Source organism: Carya illinoinensis, chromosome 3, assembly GCF_018687715.1.
Source record: "Carya illinoinensis cultivar Pawnee chromosome 3, C.illinoinensisPawnee_v1, whole genome shotgun sequence".
Classification (NCBI taxonomy): domain Eukaryota; kingdom Viridiplantae; phylum Streptophyta; class Magnoliopsida; order Fagales; family Juglandaceae; genus Carya; species Carya illinoinensis.
In genome coordinates, this window is record NC_056754.1 from 11,329,361 (window position 1) to 11,352,248 (window position 22,888).

At 37.0% G+C, this 22,888-nt stretch overlaps 2 protein-coding genes across 2 annotated transcripts; one reads left to right on the forward strand and one right to left on the reverse strand.

Annotated features, from left to right (window-relative positions):
* Positions 1-3,564: 3,564 nt before the first annotated feature.
* On the reverse strand, positions 3,565-7,258 carry LOC122303859 (WAT1-related protein At5g07050-like). The gene is made up of 7 exons (XM_043115852.1): positions 6,851-7,258; positions 6,624-6,686; positions 6,371-6,487; positions 4,952-5,195; positions 4,172-4,330; positions 3,927-4,078; positions 3,565-3,844 (listed from the first exon to the last, which is right to left on the reverse strand). The coding sequence occupies exons 1-7, from the start codon at positions 7,102-7,104 to the stop codon at positions 3,709-3,711; spliced, it is 1,125 nt and encodes a 374-aa protein (XP_042971786.1). The 5' UTR covers positions 7,105-7,258; the 3' UTR covers positions 3,565-3,708.
* Positions 7,259-10,655: 3,397 nt separating this feature from the next.
* Positions 10,656-22,709, forward strand: LOC122303255 (RCC1 domain-containing protein RUG3, mitochondrial). Its single transcript, XM_043114933.1, has 6 exons — positions 10,656-11,250; positions 12,583-12,722; positions 19,298-19,492; positions 20,234-20,362; positions 20,459-20,614; positions 22,013-22,709. Exons 1-6 carry the CDS (start codon positions 10,730-10,732, stop codon positions 22,204-22,206), a joined length of 1,335 nt encoding a protein of 444 aa, XP_042970867.1. The 5' UTR covers positions 10,656-10,729; the 3' UTR covers positions 22,207-22,709.
* The last annotated feature ends 179 nt before the right edge of the window (positions 22,710-22,888 follow it).

The window sequence follows — 22,888 nt, forward strand, 5'->3', positions numbered from 1 at the left end:
TACTGATACAAGAGTGGATAGTGGGTAGGTTATCAGAAAACACTCCTCAATGAGTGAAATAAGAACAATACAGCACAATTTATATCTCTTTCAAAATGAACAAGGGTTAATGCTCAATGCTTAGAGAGTAGAGAATGAAAGTTTTGAATGAACGTTGTATGCTCTTGATGTTATGAATTTGAAACTCTCAAATAATCTATTTATAGGTATATGAGACTTTATATTCAAATTTAAAAAGATTCACATGTCAAATATAACATCATTCACTTTTTCAAAAAGTTCAAAGAAAAATTTCTTTTTTTTTTTTTCAATTGTCAAAGATAACACCATTCACTTTTCAAAAAATTCAAATAAAAATTTCTTATTTTTCATTTGTCAAAGACAACATCATTCACTTTTCAAAAATTTCAGACCTAATATTTTTACTTTTCGCATATGACAAAATGAGTACTATTTACTTTTTAAAATTTTCAAACAAAATCATCTACTTTTTGTATAAGTCAAAAAAAGTATCAATCACTTTTGAAAATATTTAAATAAAGCATGCACATGTGATAGATGATAATCAATCATTTTTAATATTTTCAAAATTCAAACATTTAATCATGTCATGCACATGTGAAAGATGACAATCAATCATCTTTCAAGATTTTCAAATTGAATTTTCAAAATATTCATGCACATTTAAAAAATGTATTTTAGTGCTTTATGATAAAATATTAATTTTGAGCCTTAATTCTAATTTTGAATTTTTCAAGAAATGTACAACATTACTCTATGATTTTTAATATAAATTTATTCCCTTTTTGCTCATGCTTGGTTCCTTGATGTGCTCAACTCTATTGTGTATACAACTGAAGTTCGAGACTTATTTATTCTTTGAATTAATTTGTTATTATCAAAATTAATGTATAAATATATAATTACATAGAGCTTGAAATATTGGATTTAACACCAAACATCTCCTACTTACCCTCTTCGTGAGAGCCAACAGGCGGGTCCAACCTTTCAACTGTTAGCCTCCCTCACAATGAGGCTCGGGTTCCTCCTCTTGACTGCCCAACTACTTACCCTCCTCGTGAGAGTCAACAAGTGGGTCCAATCTTTGACTACCTGACCTCCTTTACCAGAGAAGGTGCGAGTCCAGTCTTTCAACTACCTGACTACTTTTACCTTCCTGTTGGGTGTAATAGGCGGGTTTAGCCTCTCAATTGTCCGACCTCCCTTACTGCAAACCGCGAGTCCAGTCTTTCTGTTGCATGACTATATCACCTCCCTTATAACGAGTCAACATGCTGGAAAGTTTAGAAACCACCCGACCTCTCAAGACCTTGATAGACGGGCAAGTCACTCGACTACCCTACCTTTCTCACGCACATAAAAGTTGAGCTTCATGCTTGCCCTTAACTCAATCGAGCTTGCCTTCCGCTTATCTTGCCAAGACAGGCTTTGCACTCACACCAAACTTAGTTAAGTCCATCTCCAGCCAAAGTCGAGCTTCACGGTTGCACCTAATGCAGTCGAGCTTGGCTCTCTCTTATCTTATCTAGACAAGATCCACACTCTCACCAAACAAGGTTGAGCCCATCTCTTGCCAAAGTTGAGCTTTGCCATCGAACCTATTGTAGTCGAGCTTGCCTCACGCTTATCTCGCCAAGACGAGTTCTTGCTCTCACCTAATGAGGTCAGGCCCATCTCCCACCTAGTCTTGTGCTCGAAAATCTTCATCACTTATTGCGAGCAGAACTAAAAACTAGGGATCCACTTTTGGAAATTATTTCTCTACGTACTTTGGTAGGCTATCTCGGTCATATATTTTATCTTAAAGATTCTCAAGACCTTTTTTTGGAGCAAATTTTCCTTAAAAATTACAGGCAATTGGGAGGGATAAAATATTGACTTTCTAAGTCCAGCCCAAGGTTAGGGGTCTCATCAGGAGGGAAGAAAAAGAGAAGAAAGGAAGGGACGAAAGGTTGAGGAATGATAGTGTGTTAGGATGAAAAGAGAGGATGTGATACAAAGTAGGTGAGATGTGACATAAAAGAAGGATGGACAAAGGATAAAAGAAGGGGACCAAATGACTTTAAGGGGAGTTTTTCCAAACTTCAACTTCTCTTTTAGCTTCTTCAACCTCGCGATGAGAGCTTCGGAGAGAAGATCAGCAACATGTAGTTTTAGCTTGATATAATTTTGCTATTTAAGAAAAATTCAAATCATAATAGGACTAGGTAAGCACAGATTAGGAGTTTCTTAAGATACCAAGGCTATGTTTGGATGCTGAGTGGATATCAAATTATCTGTAAATATTAGTGAAAAAGTAGTTAATAAATTTTGAATAGTAGTGAATAATAGTGAAGTAGACCAAATACAACCTAAGGCCCATTTGGTTACACAAATCATCTCATCTCATCGCATCTTATCTAATTATTATAATTTTCACAAACTATCACACAAAACACAATAAATAATTCAAAATTTTTAAATACCAAAACAAAACTAATATTAAAAAATTATATTCTAATAATATTTTATTCAATTTTTTTTTTTTTTATAAAAAATTGACTTCATTCATTTATTAGAAAAAAGTTACATCCATGACCAGATACATATATGAAAATTTTCAGATTACAAGCCAAATACTGCGTTTGGAGTACTACCAGTACACAAATTCCTTTGTGACTAGTATAGTCTTAATTACTGTTGTAGCTCTTTTCAGACAAACAGTCTAGGAAATAACACTCTACCTAAAACAGAAACTCATACCTCTCCCTCCATAGGAGGAGAGGAATTAACCACTACGGATTAAACGTTTAAGAGACAATCTTTTTTTTTTTTTAACTAAACAAATGAAACAACAATGAAAGCATAAAGATAGATATAAAAATGATGAATTATTGTTTAGCGGTAGGCTTTGAAATCTGCCATAAAAGTAAGATTTGAACGAATTGATCCGATGATCCGCCACTATCTTCCCAATAATCAGTCTAGGAAGCATCTTGTACTGCTTGTACCTCACAAGAGGTGTCGGAAAACTATAGATTCGTCTTTTCAACCTTGAAAGAAACAAAATAAATTAAGAAAATGTGGGAAAGGAGGGAAGGAGAGGGAGAAGAGGAGGGAAGGAGGGATGAAGAGAGGAGGGAAGGGGAGGGAGAAAGGAAGAGAAAGGAGGGATGGAGAAAGAGGGAAGGAGAGAGGGAAGGAGAAAGGAGAAGGAGGAGGAGGAGCTTCTCCAGTGATTTGGAGGATTTTTAAGAGAGAGTAGTATTTATTTAATTTTTATCTCAACTCATCTGTGTAACCAAAATAGGTCTAATTTTCATATTATCCTAGTAAAATGCTATCAATATATATGACTTGACACTCAATGCACTTCTAGGGAATTAGCCAAATGTTAGGAATCACACATTGTTCAAAATCAATTTTGCGATTTCATGTGATCTAACAATTGTTTGACCAAATGTTCAATCAATCTTTAGACAAAAATCTTAAACTATGCGGCAAAGTTGTTCATACACAACAAGTGTCAAAACATTTGACGCACATAAAAATTTGTATCGTGTATTGACTCTGCATCATTCAAATAACTCGATTCGTTCACATGCAGTGCAGGTTAGAGATTCAAGAGAGAAAAGTTACAAGACGATCTTATTGAATAAATAAAATCAAGTTTCTAATAGGCCGAAACCACCATTTAAATACCTAATTCTATTGTTTTACTTCCTTAATTTCAATAACTTCTTCAGTTATGGTTTGCTGGAACCACTTTTGATCAGCTTTCTCCTTTTCTTTTCCCCATAGAGTGGCGTACAGACCAAGAACTATCAATGTAGCTCCAATAATACTGAAATGCAAGTAGAAAATACCACAATAAATCCATTTGGTAGACCATAAGCTAGCAATTATTAATCTATCAACTTACATACCTTCCCATATATAAAGCATTTCCTAAAATGAGTAGTCCCATAATGGCTACAATTATTGTGGCCAATGGTCTAAACGCTGTCATGAAGACTGGACCCTTTTTTCTTATTACCAACGTTTGAACATATACTGTAATTCCAAATATCACAATCCCCTGCCAAAAAAAAAAAAAACAAGTCAAAAAATTTAGATTCTCAAGAATCCTATATATAAAGATGAAGATATGGGGTGACATTTAGAAGCATACACTGTAGATGGGAGCAAGAAGGGTGATGTTCCATGACAACTTCCATGAGGAAGCTTTATGATCTAGAATTGCCGTCATGATTGTGGAAAGAATGGTACCCGATAAGCAAGTTAATGATGTGAGAGTTAGTGGTGCCGGATACATTTTGATTGTAATTGTCTGCAATAATCATGCCATCATGTCAATTATCACTTTGTTCCCTTCTACATATATAGGAGCTAACAATCTAAATATTTAGACAAAGAGATGCCTGAACTACTTCATTTGTGATCAAACTGAACATGAGTTTATGGAAAGCAAAAATAGTGAATGCCAAGGATCAGGCCAATCCTCTTCATTTGATCACCTGTCTAATGAGGCTGAGACGATTTGACCCAAATCTTTGAATTTTGCCTTGACTTTGAGTCAAACGTTATGATATAACTAAAAGGGATATATATAATTGCAGCTCATAAACTAATCAATGTTGGTCAGTCTTGGATCAACACTGCCAACACTGCCAAAACAATCCAACTTTTAAGAAATTAAACTACCCATTCCCTGGAAGTACTTATAATCTGACATCCACCTTGCTTCTAGTTAAATGACATACACAATTTGCTTAATTTTTACTTCAATTTTAAATTATGATAAGCACACACGATTCAATTAGAAAAGCATGACATGTGTTCGTGTAATTGGTACAGACGAGAGAGATTGAAGATATCTTTATACAAAAAATAGATCCATTTTTTAGATTTTAGAGCATCCACATTGGTTTAGCCAAATGGTATATTTCACCTGTAAGATGTAGAATGCTGACAATGAAATGTATGAAACCATAAGCATCAAGGAGCCCTTAATTAAATCCTTGTCTAAAAGTACTGATTTCGATCCGGTGGTATGTTGATGCGAGTGCTGAGAATGAAAAGAAATCACAGGGTGACCCTTGTATAAGGTCATCAGTGTTGCTCCTCCAAAGGCAATGATGGTTCCCAACATCTTGACCTGAGAACTACGCTTGTAAATGTCTAATTTCTCCATCCTGAATATGCCAAGCAAGATTTATTTACTTAAGAAGCATGGAATGAGAATATGAGGAGGGAATCCTAATCTAGGATTAAGTCATATTCATTATCCTTTTAATTAACTATCTTCTTCTCAGCATGCCTTAATGTTGCATTAAATGATCGGTGGACAAGCAAAACATAACAAATAATTTTTCAATAAGTTATTGTCACATTATGGGATGATGAGATAATAAGTAGCATTACTCAAATTGAATATAGAGAATTAAAGACCAAACTCAAAAATAATCTTAGTAAAACAAAATAAAAACCCTCCATGAATAGGTAGAGAGCACGACTGAGGTTCGGCGGGGCGGGGTCAGCTCTACTTGTGCAAGAAGATGGTTTTCTTTGATCTATTCTTTTTTGTTATATGTTGTTATTTACTATTTATATTTTTCTTGGTATTTATTATTGTTATTTCTTTATTATATGTTTTATTATTTTTTTTGTTTGTTAATTTTTGGATTTTATTTTATTTTTAGTTGTGTGCTGTAATTTTTCGTTATTAGTAATTTATTACCATCATTAATTAGTTTTTCTAATACTCATTATTTATTCTTATTTTTATTAGTTATATCTTTTACTTATGATTTATGTTTGATGTTTTTATTTATTAACGTTTTGTACTTTTTTTTTTGTTATTTATTATTTGTTACTAGCTATTTTCATTGAGGATATTTTGGACAATTCATGTCGAAAGTTAGGTTTAAAAATAAGATAGTTTGGAGTGGAAATTATTGATTTTGGTAATTGGAGTTGTAATTTGAAAAAATATAAGAGAAATACTTTATTCGATTACACAAAAGTAAATTCTTTAAGTGATGTGGTTAGATTGTAAAATTATTTTTATCATAAAATAAATTTTATAACGAGTCACATAAATTTAAGTCATTTCGCTATTACTTTTGTGTATGTTGCACTTCTTGAACCCAATTAAAAAGTTGGTAGATTGAATTAAATTGGAAAATCATTTAAGTTAATGATAAAGTGCAAACGAGGTGTATTATTTAAGGTAATTACAGTCGGATTTCAAAGGGAAATAAAATGCTCAAAATACAAAGAAGTCAAAATAGAAAGAGAATTTTTAGCATAAACTGACATAACTTTACGTGATAATGAACTACTTCTATATAATTTGTTTTCATCGTACCTGCACAAAACGGCCAAGATGAAGGTGATGGATGGAATTAAGTTCCCCAACGCAGATGCAAAAGCTGGTGAAGTGTATTCCAGTCCTGCGTAAAACAGCGTCCTCCCAAGAACAGCTCTAAATTATTTGAAAGTAAGAGAAAAACCAAGGAATTAGAAGAAACCTTAAATTGTTATGCCTAGTTGAAAAAACTAGAAAACAGGCTCCTGCAGATATGGAGCAGGGCAGACTATTCATCTCGCATACAACTTACCCCAGGAGACCCAAGAAGAAGACATTTCTTAAGATTGCTACGCTTAGTTTGCTCTTATTGTTCCTGCAAAAGAGTACTACTGTACAATGGTTAGTTAAACTTGATGAAACGAAAAAGATCTTCTCCTTTTTTTGTTCCCTTCTCCTTTGGTCAGCACGAAAGAAGTTGACAGAACAAATTGGAAGAACGCGGAAACAAGAGAAGACGAAAAAGAAAAATGGTATAACCTTTCGAAGAGATACGCCAAAAGAGCAGTAGCAAGAGTTCCAAAAGCATGTCCATAGGCAACAAGCACATAACGACTCATGCCTTTGTCGAGAGAGATCTTGGAGACTATGTTGTATCCTGCAAAGCAAAAATTAGAGAATATGCAATACATATATTGTCTAAACTCTTCACACGCCTTTCCCTTAGTATTGCTTCTAATTCTAATTCCATCTCTCACGCTACTCTCTTCATGATCCTGCTCTTGATCTTGCATTTTGACCCTTAATTTCCCACCAAAATATGACTGATGATCAGAAATCTCCAAAGCTATATATGCACACTTAAATAATTAATTTGGAGACTATCGTTTAGAAGTTACACTCCCACCAAAATTAAATGATTTACAATGTAATGTGCTAGCAGCTGGACTCCACTCATGAAAATTAAGGATCAGAGATCTCCTAATTAGCTATATATGCACACTTAAAACCAGCCCGCTAGTGCCTTCTGACGCTTCATCTTTGTCTTGGCCGATTACTGGATGAAAGCATCAGTTCCACTTGCCGTAAAGAGTAATTAAGCTTAAGTGCTGTACTTTTTTGATAAAGTAATTATTATAATATGTTTTCAAAATTTTATTTCATGTCTTATTAATTAAGTACTGTTTTAATAATATTAGTACGAGTACGCTTATAAGCTAGCTAGGATATTGATCATGACCTGATGATCATCATGGGGTGTTACATAATTCTCATTATTTCTCAGATTAATTGAAAAAGATCAACGAACTTATACATTATATAGGTCTGGACCACTTACAAAAAAATATTGCAGTTCTTATAGTGGAGGAAGCATACAAGCTCGAAAAACTATTGTTTTAACCCCTCAAGTTAAAACTAGTGGAGAAGGAATATGAATAAATGTAGCTAATTGTTTCAACTCATTGAATGACAATTATAAGCTATATGTCATGGCGTACACTAAGACACGGAACCAAAATATGTAGTGGCTATAGACTTGTGATTCTGCTCATATATATCTATGTATTCTATATTCCATCAATATTTTCCTTATTAACAATATAATACCTATTTTATGACTTGTTAAATCACCTAAGTAATGCCTTTGTGTTTGATGGAATCCCTTTTGTTTTATATATCTTACGAGCAATAGCCTACTATGTACGGCCAGATTTATACCACTGTTCACTTTGTCTCATTGGCGTGACACCAAATTGTCACACGACTTCTTAAAAAAATAAGATATATATATATATATATATTCAAAATAAAACGGAGCCCGAAAATATAAAAATAAAAATACTAAAATCCGAGATTCACTCTACCTTTTTACATCTGTTTTTAATAAACCATGTGGTACCATATTGTAGTGCAACGTTAAAGAGTATAAAATGAGTGGTATAAATTAGAGGATATAATAGCATTACTCATATCTTATTCCTTCCCCCAAACCCTTCTCGAAGGTTGCCTGGCCTCCACCCAATTGTTCTTAATTTCATTATTCAATCAGGTCCTTGCGTTGAATCAGCTCCTTGCGTTGAGTCCTCTAGCTAACTTCATCATCTTTCTAGCTGCAATTGAATTAATCATCCTAGTTGATAAAAGATAAAAATAAAATAAAAATGAGATGGAGAAGAGAGAAGGAAGAGAGAGGTTTTAGAGGCTACATCTTTATTATTTTCAAGTTCTTCTTTGAATATACGACATATGTTCCTATTAATAGACGAATGGGATTAGAGAAATAATGAAAATATAATAAATCAATTATACTACTTGACACTAATTGATTTATACAATAAATAAAAAATGATAACCAATAAGTCTTATTACAATACATGATAGAATATTATGAATATATTCTAAGTATGGAAATATTCTAACATCTCCTCAAACTTAGGATGCTGAAAAAGAAGATATCTTAAATTTGGAGATAAGATTATGTTGTCGACTAGGTGGATCAGACTTGGGGATTCGACTAACAACCCGGCAAAAGTGTCTCTTTGGCATGTGCTGCAAGTGGATGGTGGGTAAAAACAAACTAATGTATGAGATTGATGATGAATGTGAGAGTAATGATTTGTTAAGTGCATAGGAAGCCTCTGAATGACATGTAATGAATGGAAAATAACACGAAAGAACATATTAAATATGAAACTTATCACGAACGACAATCTGTTAAGTGTGTATGAAGCATTGGAGGATATGTGGTGAGTGAAAATGACACAAAAGAACTGGTGGAATGGTGGCTTGGTTTCTAGTTGAAAATGACATTCCAGAGACTTAGTTTGACCGTGGCTCGAGCAAATTTCAAATCGATTGTTTGCTCAACATTCACTCGACAATCTGCTTGAGTAAATAGTTAAAAAACCTAGTTCCTGCACCATTTTTTATATATAAACGCATTTTTGTATAGAGATTGGTGTGAGAGTTGTTACCAATATACAGAAAAATAGAAAATTTCTTTTGTGAGATTCTTGAGAGCTTATTGGATTTATTGAGATTTTGAGATTGAAAATTTTCGTGATTGTTTTATTATCTTCCATCTTTGTGATAGTGAATTCTGTGAGATTAATCCCGCTAGTGGACATAGTTTATTATTCAAGCCGAACCACTTAAATTCTTGATATTCTTTATGTGGTTGTTGGGTTTTTATTATTTACTTCCGCTAATTTATTTCAAAGTTGTTTTTACATATACAGTTAATCCTAACAAGAACACGTTTATGTGAGCAGGAAGGATTAATATTGTTCATCAGCCGTTCTTTCCACAAGATTAAAAAGATAAAATTGCTGCAATCGACTAATCAATATTCCACGGATTACTATGAAGCACAACCTCCAAAATGAACGCCCAATATAAAACTTCGAGTTAATTAAAACCACCACAAAAAAAAAAAAAAAAAAAAAAAAAATCCAAAATGCTTGTTTTCACAGTAAGTCCCACATTGCTCAAGCAAGACTCTTGTATGACCTTAGATTTCTATATATAAATGAGGCTTAGGGTGCCCATGGCATATGCAAGCTTGTGATGAACAAGTCTCACTCTCTTGTGATTCTTGTGAACAAGTTTAACAAATTTAAAAATTAGTAACATAATTTTTATGTTATTAGTTTTTAAATTATTATTATATATATAAATTTTAATTTAAGATTTAATTATATAATAATTTGGGTCTAAAAATAATATTTTTAGACACAAATTTTTTTTTTAAACCCATTGAAATATGAGATTTTTAAAGTGGGCGGGGGCGGGGCGGATGGGGTGTTTGTCCAGCCCCTGGCACCGGAGCAGGGGGCCCCACCCCCGCCTCACGGGGGCGGGGTGCGGGATGAAATTTCATCCCCCGCATCATGCGGGGGCGGGGTGCGGGGAAGGGGTGCACCCGCCCCGCATGATGCGGATAGCACCCCTAGTTTTCAGTCATCAATTTCTTTTCCTTCACGAATCAACTTAAATTGGTGATGTTAACGGAAGAGAAAATACATTTATAATAAATTAAAACAAATACATAATAATAAATTACAAGTTATTTTATTTTCAAATAATCAATGTTACTCCAATGTAAAATTTGATTTATAAAATTTAAAATTTATTTTTTAAATCAAATTATAAATGATGTGAATTTATCAATTACTCGACCTACTAAATTTTAAAAATAAAATAATATTATATATAATTATGAAATATCTAAGTGTCATGTAATTATTTTAAAAATTAATAAATTTATTATTAAATAATTAATTTTTTTATATAAATTTTATATTTATTCATTATTTTTAAAAGAATTTAACAACCCCCGCGGCGCCGGCGGCGAATATCAAAGAAACATACGTGACATGTCCGTCGTAAGATAGCGAAGAAATCAAAGAAAGTTAAAAAATGTCGGTTGTAGTTCGGCACCGCAGTAGAACCCTCAGCCGCCATTTCTACTCCTTCTCCTCTTCGTCTTCTTCCTCATCCACCAAAGTTCCCCTTTTGTACAAACCCCAAGACGATGCAAACGACGCCGTCACCCTCCAGCTCCTCTCCTGGGGCAGAGGCGCCTCGGGCCAACTCGGCGGCGGCATCGAAGAAAACCGACTCTACCCAACACCAGTCGCCAATCTCCTCGTCCCTCGATCCTCCTTCACGCTCTCCCCAACCCCTGGTCGCCGCTTTCTCGATAACAAAAAAGGACTTGTTCTGGAGGTCGGTGTTTCTTGTGGGCTCTTCCATTCTTCGTTGCTCGTCGATGGCAAGCTCTGGATTTGGGGTAAAGGCGATGGCGGCCGCCTTGGATTTGGCCACGAGAATCCGGTTTTTGTTCCCACTTTGAACCCTCATATGGATTCTTTTAAGTCTGTTGAGCTTGGAGGATTACATTCTGTCGCGCTCACCTCCCTCGGAGAGGTCTTCACTTGGTCTGTTCTAATTCTATTTTTTTTTCTTTTAATAAGTTGTTCTAGATTTACTTTATACTCTCGAAATAGAAGACCTCATTTGCTCATATTTATTTCTGATTTTACTAATCCCATATGCATTTTGGCTGTTGGAACTAACAATACTTCGTTGATAAATCAATAAAATATGGTGATCATTCACATGCCATGGTAGAATTTACAAATGTGGCCAATGTTGCTAGCTGCTGTAGGAATTGAATGGTCAGATAGTAATTACAGATTGAAAGTCAATTGTTTGGAATTGTAAATTATATCTATGCTTATGTGGTTAGCCCGTTTGATATTTCAAAATGAGCTTCAAACATGCCCAGAGTTTGTGGGGTCTACCTCACATATTGATTCAAATACAGAGCTGCTGCATCATAAAAATGTCCAAAATCCTATTAAAATTGTGATTGCCTAGGAGATGCGAAAGATGGTCGGCTAACATGAGGTTGTCGTCTAAAACATAAATCTTGATTTGTTGATTGCTTTGGTTTCAAGGTCAATTTCTAGTTATATCAAATGGGTATGACAAGAAAGAAAGTTGATGATCAGAATATGCACGCCTGTTTATCTGAGTCACCCAGAGGATGATACTATATAATATTTTGCCATGTGAAATTGCTCTTGAGGAGATGCATTCAGGGTGAAATTGATGAATTGCCAGTATGAATGACAGAGCGCATTCTGTGCCCGAATAGAGTGGGGTTTTACGTTGCAACTAGTGCTAATGTACCTTATAAATTAGGAAGATTGCATCAACTTATGATTAATATTTTGTAGTCTCTTGTTTTGGGAAAGAAAAGGAATGATTTCAATTTCATGCCTCTTGTGTACTTGGGCCTGGCCTTTTTACTTGATCAAATAGAATCTTATTTTGCCTATAAGAAAAAATAATGGCTGTGTTCAAGCCCAATATGAATGACAGAGTACATTCTGCGTCTGAATAGAGTGGGGTACTACGTTGCAACTAGTGATAATGTACTTTTTAAATTAAGTAAGATTGCATCGACTTGTGATTAATATTTTTTTAGGGGCTCTTAGTTTTGGGGAAGGAAAGGAATGATTTCAATTTCTTGCCTGCGTTCAAGCCCAAGGACATTTGGATGCTTTATTTTATTGTTGTCAGTGTGTATGTTTGTTGTAGGTCCGAGTCCAACAGCAGTGCAACCGATTGGCATGAGAATATTGTTCTTGTACTCACTACTATAAATATTATACTCTTTGGTCTAATTGACATTGCTAACTTGACTCAAACATGCTTTTAGTCTGCGTCACTTCTTGATTTTTCATTAAAAATGAAGTTCTCAGGGGTTATGGCGGTTTTGGTGCTCTTGGACATTCTGTTTACCATAGAGAACTATTCCCTCGATTGGTGGAAGGCTCTTGGAGTGGGAAAATATGTCATATTGCAACTAGTGGAACACATACTGCTGCTATCACAGAAACAGGTTTCATGAGAATTCTTTTCGTTGTCCAATATTAATTTTGATGGATGAGTAAGAATGAATTACAAATTTATGTTAATTCATTCTGATGCTTTCTAGAATTTCGTGGAACTTGTGTTTGCATTAGTTTAATTGTTTAAATGAAATTGCTTAAGTTTGATTTACTGCAAGCTTTAGTATGATGATAAGCAACCAATTACCCAATTTGGTTTCAGTTTAACGTACAAAAGCTCTTGTATGAATGACCATGCCTTCAAGAAAATCATTTTATGTCTCCTAAGCTCATGCGTATTAATATATATTTTTTTAATTTCACTTCAACTTATTTCATTTATTGTTTACTTGAAATGCACTTTCAATTAATTGAACACAACCATTTGTACGTTTGGTGTTGAAAGGTCTGAGTTTTATCTCCGTACTAAAAGTTTTATGGACACCCATAGCCTCATCTCCGGTGCTTCTCGCCAGAGTTGATTTCTCTAAGCTCCTAGGTGTTCTCATTTTGATGGTATTAGTTTTAGTTAGTTTTGTTTCATCTATGGAATTTGTTAGGTACTTCGAAGTGGAATAAAAACCCTTTGTTTTCACGTTCCATAGTATTCGTATTACTGAACGCAGTAAAAGGGTGGTCACATCCATTGTACTAAACCGAACTCTGGCTTCATGGGTGGTCCAGATGGTGGAGGAAGGGATAGCCTCTCGTCTTTGGGATACTTTCTTTAGGCAAAAGAGGGTGGGAAATGGAGTCCTTGCTATCCAGAGGCATGTTAATGCTAGGGGGTGTTTTTTGCACTTGGCAGAACTTGGGTTTGAAAAGAAGAGGGGATCGGTGATTATTCCTGAACGTTTGAAGGGTAGTGGCTGGGAGGACTTTGCTTACCATCTGAGCAAAGTTGCTGATCACCATTTGAGAAGAGAGCCACCACACACAGCGGCACTGGGAGAAAATTATTCATCCTCCAACAGGGCTTCATATGCAGCGGCACTAAACTTGCCAGGAGTGCTCCTGATATGGTGGCTGACGGGAAGCATGCTATGGGAGAAAGGTTGTGTAGCAGACCTATTTCTGACATGGGAGGTAGGGGAGCTCCTGTCGTAGGTCTTATGTTAGGAGACGTGGAAGGGGTGCTATGGGAGGTTAGAGGTCATTTGTAAGGATTAACAGAGGAGATTTCGACTCTTATGAGGAAGGTTGATTGGGGCTTGAGTGTGATATTGAATGTGGAAAGGCTGGGCCAAGGTAATAGGCTTAAGGCCATGTCTCCTGAAGAGGCCCAAGGATTAGGCCAGTGTAGGAAGGGGGCCAGACCCCCGCTCATCGGGTTGGGCCCATGACCCTGGAGCCCACTAAGCCCGCGACTCAAGGATGGCTATAGCACCAAAAATAGCCCGTGTCTCCTCCTTAGGCTCGAGTGCCCTAATCCTGCCGGCAGGATAGACATCGTCGCCGAACTCCGTCGACCCTACCAACATTGACAGTGCGCGGCTTAAGGGCATGACAACGAGTGTATTGGTATCGACAGCGCTTGTTGGAGAGCAAAATGACTCTGCCTCCATCTCCCAGGCCATCGGAGGCTCGAACCCACCACAACAAGGGCTGAGCTGCTGCCCTTGGGTTCCAACCTGGACCCTCTCTCGACGTGGGAAGGCTTCTCCATGCAACTAGGGGTCGATGCATACGCTGTATCTCTAGCCATCGAAGGCTCAAACCCACCATAGAAAGGGCCGAGCTGCCCAGTCAAGCCCATGGTTTCCAATCTGGACCCTTTCTCAGCATGGGAAGGGTTCTCCACGTTCCACGGGTCTTCTCTCGATGGAAGCCCCTCTTGAGTTTCCTTCTAGGGTCCTCTGCTCAATTGAGGAAGAGGATGAAACGGGTTCTAAAGAGGAGGAATAAGTGGTAGTCTCAGTTGAGTCCCCAACTGGATTTGGAGATATTGTGCCTTTCGTTGAATTGGGGGATTTTGGGGATGATCCTAGTCCTATTTGCTCTCTGCCCCAGTATCTTTTTGGTCTAATCCACAGTCAGATTGGGTATTGCAAAAAGTAGAAGAGGTTTGACACTGCGTAGGGATCTCCTGTGTTGATTTTGAGGACCGATTGTTAGCACTTTCACAGCCATTGCAGCAGGACAATCTCCCTCACATTGATCCGTCATCAAAAAAGAAAGGGAGCTCAAGAGGCTTTCATGTTCCGAAAATTATGAATCAAAGGAAGGAAGTGCTAGCCAAGGGAGGATTATGGATAGGGTGAACCTCGGTAATCCATGAAACCCAAGATTCTTTCATGGAATGTTTAGGGTTTTAATGACTTGAACAAACGCCTTAGAGTGAAGAACTTAATCTGGAATTGGAAGGTAGATATTACTTGTTTGCAGGAGACTAAATTGAAGTATGTGGACAGGAAAATTATAAGAAGTTTATGGAATTGTGCATATGCTGGATGGGCTAGCCTTGCTTCAAAGGGCGCATCAAGGGGCATTATTGTGATGTGGGACAAAATAGTTGTTGACTTCGCGGAGAAGTTTATCGGTGAGTTTGTGGTTGCATGTTCTTTCATTACTTTGGAGGATGGCTTTGGGTGAAGTTTTGCAGGTGTTTATAGACCTAACTATGACAACAGTAGGAAGCTTCTTTGGGATGAGATTGCTGGTTTGTGTAGTTGGTGGGATGGCCCATGGTGCATTGGAGGTGATTTCAACATCACTCGGTTCTCGAGTGAAAGGTCGGGGGTCTCTAATTCCGGGTCAGCCATGGCTGATTTTTCAGCCTTATTTTTCGAGTTGGATTTGATCGATCTCCCATTAGAGGGGGGTGATTACACTTGGTCCAACGGGAGGGCATGGTCTCGGTTGGACATATTTATTGTCTCTCCTTTCTGGGAGGCTCACTTCCCCACTCTATGCCATAAATGCCTTCTTAGGCTTTGCTCAGATCATTTTCCACTTTTCCTAGATTGTGGGGGTCTTCATGAGGGGCAGAGATATTTCAAATTCGAGAACATGTGGCTAAAGGTGGAGGGATTCTTGGATAAAATCAGATCATGGTGGTCCTCCTACCAGATCTCGGGCACTCCCTGCTTTTTTTTAGCCAGGAAACTCAAAGCCCTGAAAAATGACACGAGGACATGGAACTTGGAAGTCTTTGCGAATTTAAATAACCAAAGGTATACTCTTTTTCAGGAACTGCAGTGTTTTGAGGACAAAGAGGTGACATGGGTCCTCACGGCTGATGAAAAGGAAAGGAAAATGTTTGTGGTAGCTGAATTGGAGAAAATCACGCTCTTGGAGGAGATATCTTGAAGACAAAAATCTCGTGCCCTTTGGTTGAAGGAAGGGGATAAGAGCACTAAATTATTTCATCGTGTTGCTAATTCTCATCAAAAAACCAACGCCATCGAGGTTCTCCATTTCGAAAGGAGGGCCATATTAGACAGAGTAGCTATAAAGGAGCACATAGTCCACTATTATTACCAGCTCCTCAAAGAGCTACACCCTTGGCGGCCCAAGGTAGATGGGTTGATTTTTTATTCTATTGATGCACCGAGTGTAGCGTGGTTGGAAAGGCCGTTCGAAGAGGAAAGGGTGCTGAAGGTGACAAAAGGGATGGATAAAGACAAGGCCCAAGGCCCAGATGGCTTCACAATGGCTTTCTTTTAGGCTGGTTGGGACATTATCAAGGAGGATATTATGAAGGTATTTCTCGAATTTTACACTTTTTTGAAATTTGAGAGAAGCCTCAATGCTTCTTTTATTGTCCTTATTCCAAAAAAGGCAAGGTCGGTGGTGGTGCAAGATTTTCGCCCTATTGGCTTGGTGGGGTCTATAACATCATTTCCAAAGTGCTAGCCCAGCGGATGACCGTAGTAATGGGGAAGATCATATCAAAGTCCCAAAACGCCTTTGTAAAAGGGAGGCAAATCCTTGACTTAGTCCTCATTGCTAACGAATGTTTGGAAAGTCGTGTTAAAGTTGGCATTCCAGGTATTTTATGTAAGTTGGATATGGAGACAACCTTTGATCATGTAAATTGGGACTTCTTGGTGCACATACTTGGAAGGTACGGTTTCAGGGAAAGGTGGTGCCAATGGATGAAACATTGTATCACTACTGTTAGATTTTCTGTCTTGGTGAATGGCACGCCTGAAGGATTTTTTACTAGCTCTTGAGATTTGAGGCAAGGGGATCCTTTATCACCTCTTCTCTTCATCTTAGTCATGGAGATCTTAACTAAAATGTTGAAGGGAATGGTGGATGGAGGTTTCATCACGAGCTTCTCAGTAGGTGGCTCCACTCATGATAACCTCTTAATTTCTCACCTTCTCTTTGCTGATGACACACTGGTTTTCTGGGAGTGATACCCTGATTAGATTCTCTCCCTACGAGCTCTCTTGCTCTGTTTTGAATCTGTCTCTAGTCTCAAAGTCAATCTTGTAAAATCTGAAATGGTACAAGTCGGTGCGGTGGATAATCTAAGTGAATTGGCTTTTTTCTTGGGCTGCAAGGTGTCATCCTTGCCTATGAAGTATCTTGGTCTTCTTCTGTGGGCCCCTCATAAATTCAAGGCAATGTGGGATGGGATTGTTGAGAAAATCAAGCGCAAACTAGCAGGTTGGAAGCGACTCTACCTGTCCAAAGGTGGCAGAGTCACTCTTATTAAGAGCACTCTCTCTAATCTACTCACATATTTTCTCTCCTTATTCTCCTTGCTTGCAAGTGTGGCACATAGATTGGAGAAGACCTTCCGTGATTTCCTATGGGGTAGTTTGGAGGACGTGAAAAAATTCCATTTGATCAAGTGGGAAAAGGTATCTACACCTTTGTCTTACGGTGGATTGGGGCTTCGCAACTTGAGAACTTTCAACAAGGCTCTCCTAGGTAAATGGTTATGATGGTATCACAAGGAAAGAGACGCCCTTTGGAGGGAAATGATTGACGTTAAATATGGGAGTTTACGGGGTGGTTGGTGTTCCAATAAGTAAGAGGGACATATGGAGTGGGTGTGTGGAAGTTTATACCCCATGGCTGGACATTTGCTAACTGTAGTTTGTGGTGGGTAGGGGCACTCAAGTCAGTTTCTAGCACGACATTTGGTGTGGCAAGGTTGCTTTGAAGAACACCTTTCCTTCTCTCTTTAGGATTGCATTTGACAAGGATGCCACAGCTGCTGACAATTTGGACATCTCCTCCAACTTCACCAATTGGTCAGTGAGATTCATTCGAGCGGTGCAAGATTGGGAATTGGGGGATATTGCGGATTTTTATAGCATGTTGCATGGGCTGAATCTACATGCTGATGGAGTGGATCATTTGCCTTGGTCATCCTCAAGGAATAAGAGCTTCTCAGTTCGTTCCTTTTATAAGGTACTATTGACACATCCCCCCATTGCATTCCCTTGGAAGTGCATATGGAAGACCAAAGTCCCCTTAAAAGTGGCTTTCTTTGTTTAGTTAGCATCACACGGGAATATTATGACTATTGATAAGCTAAGAAGGCACGGTCTCTACCTAACAGATTGGTGCTTCATGTGCAAACACGACAGTGAGTCTGCGGATCATCTACTCCTTCATTGCGAAGTAGTAAAGGTTTAAACGGATGACATCTTCACAAGGCTTGGTATGGCTTGGGTAATGCCTAGAAGGGTGATAGAGCTTTTGGCATGTTGGAGAGGCATCTGGAATAAGGGGCAGATCGTGGCTATTTGGAAGATGGTGCCTCTTTGTCTAATGTGGTGTGCTTGGAATGAAAGGAATAGTCACTGTTTTGAGGAGAAGGAATGTTCAACGGAAGGGTTTAGGGATTTTTTTTTTTTTTATCATACTTTACTTCTTTGGGCTTCCTCTATTGTACTGAATGGCATTTCTTACAATGATCTCTATGCTGCTTTTTGCAGCTTTTAGCTTGTATCTAGGCACTTTTGTATAACCCCTGTGTACTTGGGCCTAGCCTATTTCTCATGATTAATATATCTTCTTACTTATCAAAAAGAAAAAAAAAATTAATTGAACAAATAAATTGGCACAATAGTATGATTAAACTGAGATTAAACTGGTGGTGATTGGTATAAGGAGCATTAAAGCCCTTTGTGCTGTCTTTTACTATTGGAATGATTCATACACAATATAAAAAAAGAACCAAGGTAGATGCCCACTATTCATGATTTTCTCAACAAAATGAATGTTTAGGGTATGGATGCATACTGGAAGAAGAAAAAGGGAGAACAGAACTAATTTAATTGGGTGACCGGTAAAATGGACAATAAGGTGCACATAAAATTTTAAAGATGATGATTGCGACGCTACATGGAAGAAAGTAACAAACTAGAAGATGCCAAGGAAAGAAGAAAAGATCAAGAAGCTAGGTGTTACAAGTTCATGAGTAATGACTAGAAAGTAGAAAGAAATATGAAGAATAATTCTCTTTCTCGGTGCTGGAAATTTCTCTGAACTGGCATGCTATTGATCAAGCATACTCTTTTCTGGCATCTATGTATAGTTTTAAATTAGATAAGGTTTTAATGGGGTTCTTCTGTTATATATGTAATTTTGCATATATCTATTTACTATTCATTGAATTTAGGGGAACTTTATACTTGGGGTAGAGATGAAGGGGATGGTAGATTGGGCCTTGGTCCGGGCAGGGGCCCAAATGAAGGAGGTGGACTCAGTATTCCTACCAAAGTAAAAGAATTACCTATGCCAGTGACTGCTGTTTCGTGTGGGGGTTTTTTCACAATGGCACTGACAGAGCAGGGGCAACTTTGGAATTGGGGAGGTAAGATTTTAATCATTCTTGAGCACATTTTCACTTTCTCTATTACTGTTCCATCATTTTTGTTGTAGAAGTGGCGAACTAGTAGATTGCAGAGTGACATCATATTCATGCCAGCCTTGGATTTTCTGGGCTCATTTATTTACGATTTGGTTATTTGTTTTCCTTTAAATCTTTTTGTATATGTAAAAAATGAAAGTAATTAAATGGAAGACTGAAAGAAGTTATCTGTTTCCTCTTTTGTAGAAATCGCTAGACAGGAAGTGCAAAAATTATACCAATGTTAATTAGTTGTGGCGAATAAAAAAAATATTGAAGTGGTGATGTTTTTCTGAAAGTTAATATGGCAAATGCAATTGGCAGAGAATGTTAATTTTAAGTTCTTCATAAGTGAGAGTATAATTTGAAGTTTCTGATTTAATAGTTGATGCAAACCCGGGGTAGATATGCATTTAAATTTCAGAAGCAAATAAATGTGTATTAATGCGTTTAAATTTCAGAAGCAAATAAATGTGTATTAAGGCATGGAAACTTATATAAAGAGCAGAATTGCAATTGCTTCATGTCCTTCAGACTTCTGATCTGCACTTAACAAAGCCTGAAAAATTCCAACTAATTGGTTTTATCATCTTATATCATTCTGTCACTATTTATTTCTATTAACACTCAAGTGCCACTTAGTTAAACCTTTATTTCTCTGAGTAAGATTTTTTGATAATTTGCTTCTTTTGGTGGTTCCGTCAGCAAACTCCAACTATGAGCTTGGAAGAGGTGATAAGGTTGGTGGTTGGAAGCCAAAGCCAATTCCTAATCTAGAAGGTGTTCGGATCATTCAGATAGCCAGTGGTGGATATCACTCTCTTGCATTAACTGGTAAAGATAGTTGTCCAATCCCACAGTTGTAATGGAAAATGTCTTTTATAGGTTGCACGATATTGTCACTGATTTATTGTTGATTTATGATTTCAGATGATGGTAAAGTACTTTCTTGGGGCCATGGTGGACATGGTCAGTTGGGTCATTCTTCTATCCAAAATCAGAAAGTACCTGAACCGATTAAGGCTTTATCTGATGAGCATGTTGTCTATATCGCTTGTGGAGGTTCATCCTCGGCAGCTGTAACCCGTAAGTTAGCCTTGACTGTTTTGGTAAGATAGTCTCTTTCTTTTGATCATTGCAGAATTCATTAGAAGACGCCAAAGGTGGTGTGGCTGACTATGGGGGGAATATATAAAAGTGGCACCTCCCAAACACAAAGAAGTCTTATTAAGCTTAATCCATAGACACACATAGTGATCAAGAGTGTAGGTTGATGTCTAGTGCTGAGAAAGGTTGAAAATGAAAAAAAATTAAACATGAAAGAATATCAAATGGGGAATGGTTATCTAAAAAATAATAAAATAAGAAATAAGAAACCTAAAGGAAAGAAAGAGAGCAGACCATGAGTTGAAATGGGAAGTGCAAAGCAGGTTAGGGTGCTTAACAGACTACCTTTATCTTTTGAATTAATGATATTACTCTTGACCTCGTAATGACTATCAATGGAAATGCATGATAAGAGAGGTAAGTGGAAATGCACATTGAAATTACCCAAATGTCCCTATAGAGTAACACAAAGATCTACCAATTCACTCAACAAATGGGTTAGTCGTCAGCCATGAAATTATTTAAGAATAAAGTAATAACATAAAGTAAATAAATTGCATAACACCAAGATTGGTAATGAAAGGAAACCATTTAAAAAACTCTTTAAAGTTAAAATCCTACAAGGTAGTCAAATCTAAAAAAGTCAATTTTATTATTTGAAAATCAATTACAAGCAAGTTTCAATTACAAAACCTTTATCAATTGACATTCTTACTTGACTAGACAAAGGACCCGTTTGCCTCTACCATAGTAGCACAGAACGTTTGACGATCTTCAAATATTGACTTCTTTACTGGAACTCTAGTGGCTGAATCACGGTCACGTTATCTCAATCTTGGATCAATGATCACACTTTTTTAGAGAAATAATATGAAAATTTTCACCAAAATATGCATTGGAAAGTGCTCTTAAAAGTATCTAGAATTGAATCTCTACATATTCTAACCAATAGAATTTCTTAAATAAACAATCTGAAAGTAGTTTGAATTGCAGTAGGATTCTGCTGACGGAGTGACTTTGTTGCAACGGACTCTTCTGACGGGATGCTGACACTTGGCACTTAATCTTCTCAGCAGTAGCAGTGGGGAAATGCTATTGCTGTGTTAGCATCCTTGGAACTTTATTTTCACACTCTTGACTTATCTAAAACACTTCCTAATAACTTCTAGATAAACTCAAAATAGTTATAGATAAAAGTGTTTTACATTCATCCAAATTACAAAACCAAAAATACGATGAAGTCTATCATCTTACTCACTTAGTCCTATCCAAACTTATGAACTTAGTTACCTAGTCCTAGCTAAACTCTTGCATCTACACACATCTTTAACTTTTTTCCGATGGAATTAAGTGGGGTGCAATTGTTTGTTTGAACAGATGAAGGGAAGCTTTACATGTGGGGAAATGCTAAGGATTCTCAATTAGGAGTTCCTGGGCTGCCAGAAGTACAACCATGTCCTGTTGAAGTTAAGTTCCTAATGGAGGATGATGGGTTGGGACCCCACAATGTCCTATCAGTCGGAGTAGGCGCATCACATGCCATGTGTTTGGTTATGAGGTCAGGTTATTAAAATTGATCTCATGATTTGAAGGTTCTCTGAACATGTATCAACAGATATAGGGATCAACCTTCTGCAACAGAGCTCGAGCAAGCGTGGAAATAGACATGTAGATCTCTAACGTTAGGATACTTTAGAATCACTGCAACAACATTTTTGAGGTGGATGATTTCGTGATGCAGGAAGTTTTGGCCCCTACCTATTGTATGATGTACATCACTGGATCTGGAACTCATCTACGCCGAAGTATGCTTCTAAATGTCATATATAGAGACATGCATAGTTCCATTTCATTGCTCTTTATTCATTGCTCCAAGGTTAGAAGTATAATATTATGAGGTAGCTTCTTTTTAAATAAGAAATGTTTTTTGTTATTTAACAAATTGACTTGGATTTATATGATGCATCAGATTATAAAACATTTTTTTTACTATAAAGTAGATATGATGTACTACACTAAACCATGTCAATATGTAAGTTTATTTATTTTTGTATGTTTAGGCACTTCTCTTTCATACTTTCGTCGTCTTTTATAACCAAAATTTCTGTTTCAAGTCTTGGGCTTGCCATTCCATATGAATTGTAGTTACTAGTTATACTCCAGAACATTCCGTACTGCCATCGCTCATCTCTAAGAGTACTAGCAATAGTTTATTTATCTTCATTTTTATTCTCAAATTTGAATAAACTTGTC

Bases quoted from the DNA above. Each gene is read 5' to 3' on its own strand.
- LOC122303859 (XM_043115852.1), bottom strand. From the start codon at position 7,104: ATGCAAGATCAAGAGCAGGATCATGAAGAGAGTAGCGTGAGAGATGGA. The intron at 6,687-6,850 runs GTTATACCATTT...ACTCTTTTGCAG, and splicing joins TTGGCGTATCTCTTCGAAAG to GAACAATAAGAGCAAACTAA. The intron at 5,196-6,370 runs GTACGATGAAAA...TGGCATATTCAG, and splicing joins ATCTTGGCCGTTTTGTGCAG to GATGGAGAAATTAGACATTT.
- LOC122303255 (XM_043114933.1), top strand. From the start codon at position 10,730: ATGTCGGTTGTAGTTCGGCACCGCAGTAGAACCCTCAGCCGCCATTTC. The intron at 20,363-20,458 runs GTAAAGATAGTT...TTATGATTTCAG, and splicing joins TCACTCTCTTGCATTAACTG to ATGATGGTAAAGTACTTTCT. The intron at 20,615-22,012 runs GTAAGTTAGCCT...TTGTTTGAACAG, and splicing joins ATCCTCGGCAGCTGTAACCC to ATGAAGGGAAGCTTTACATG.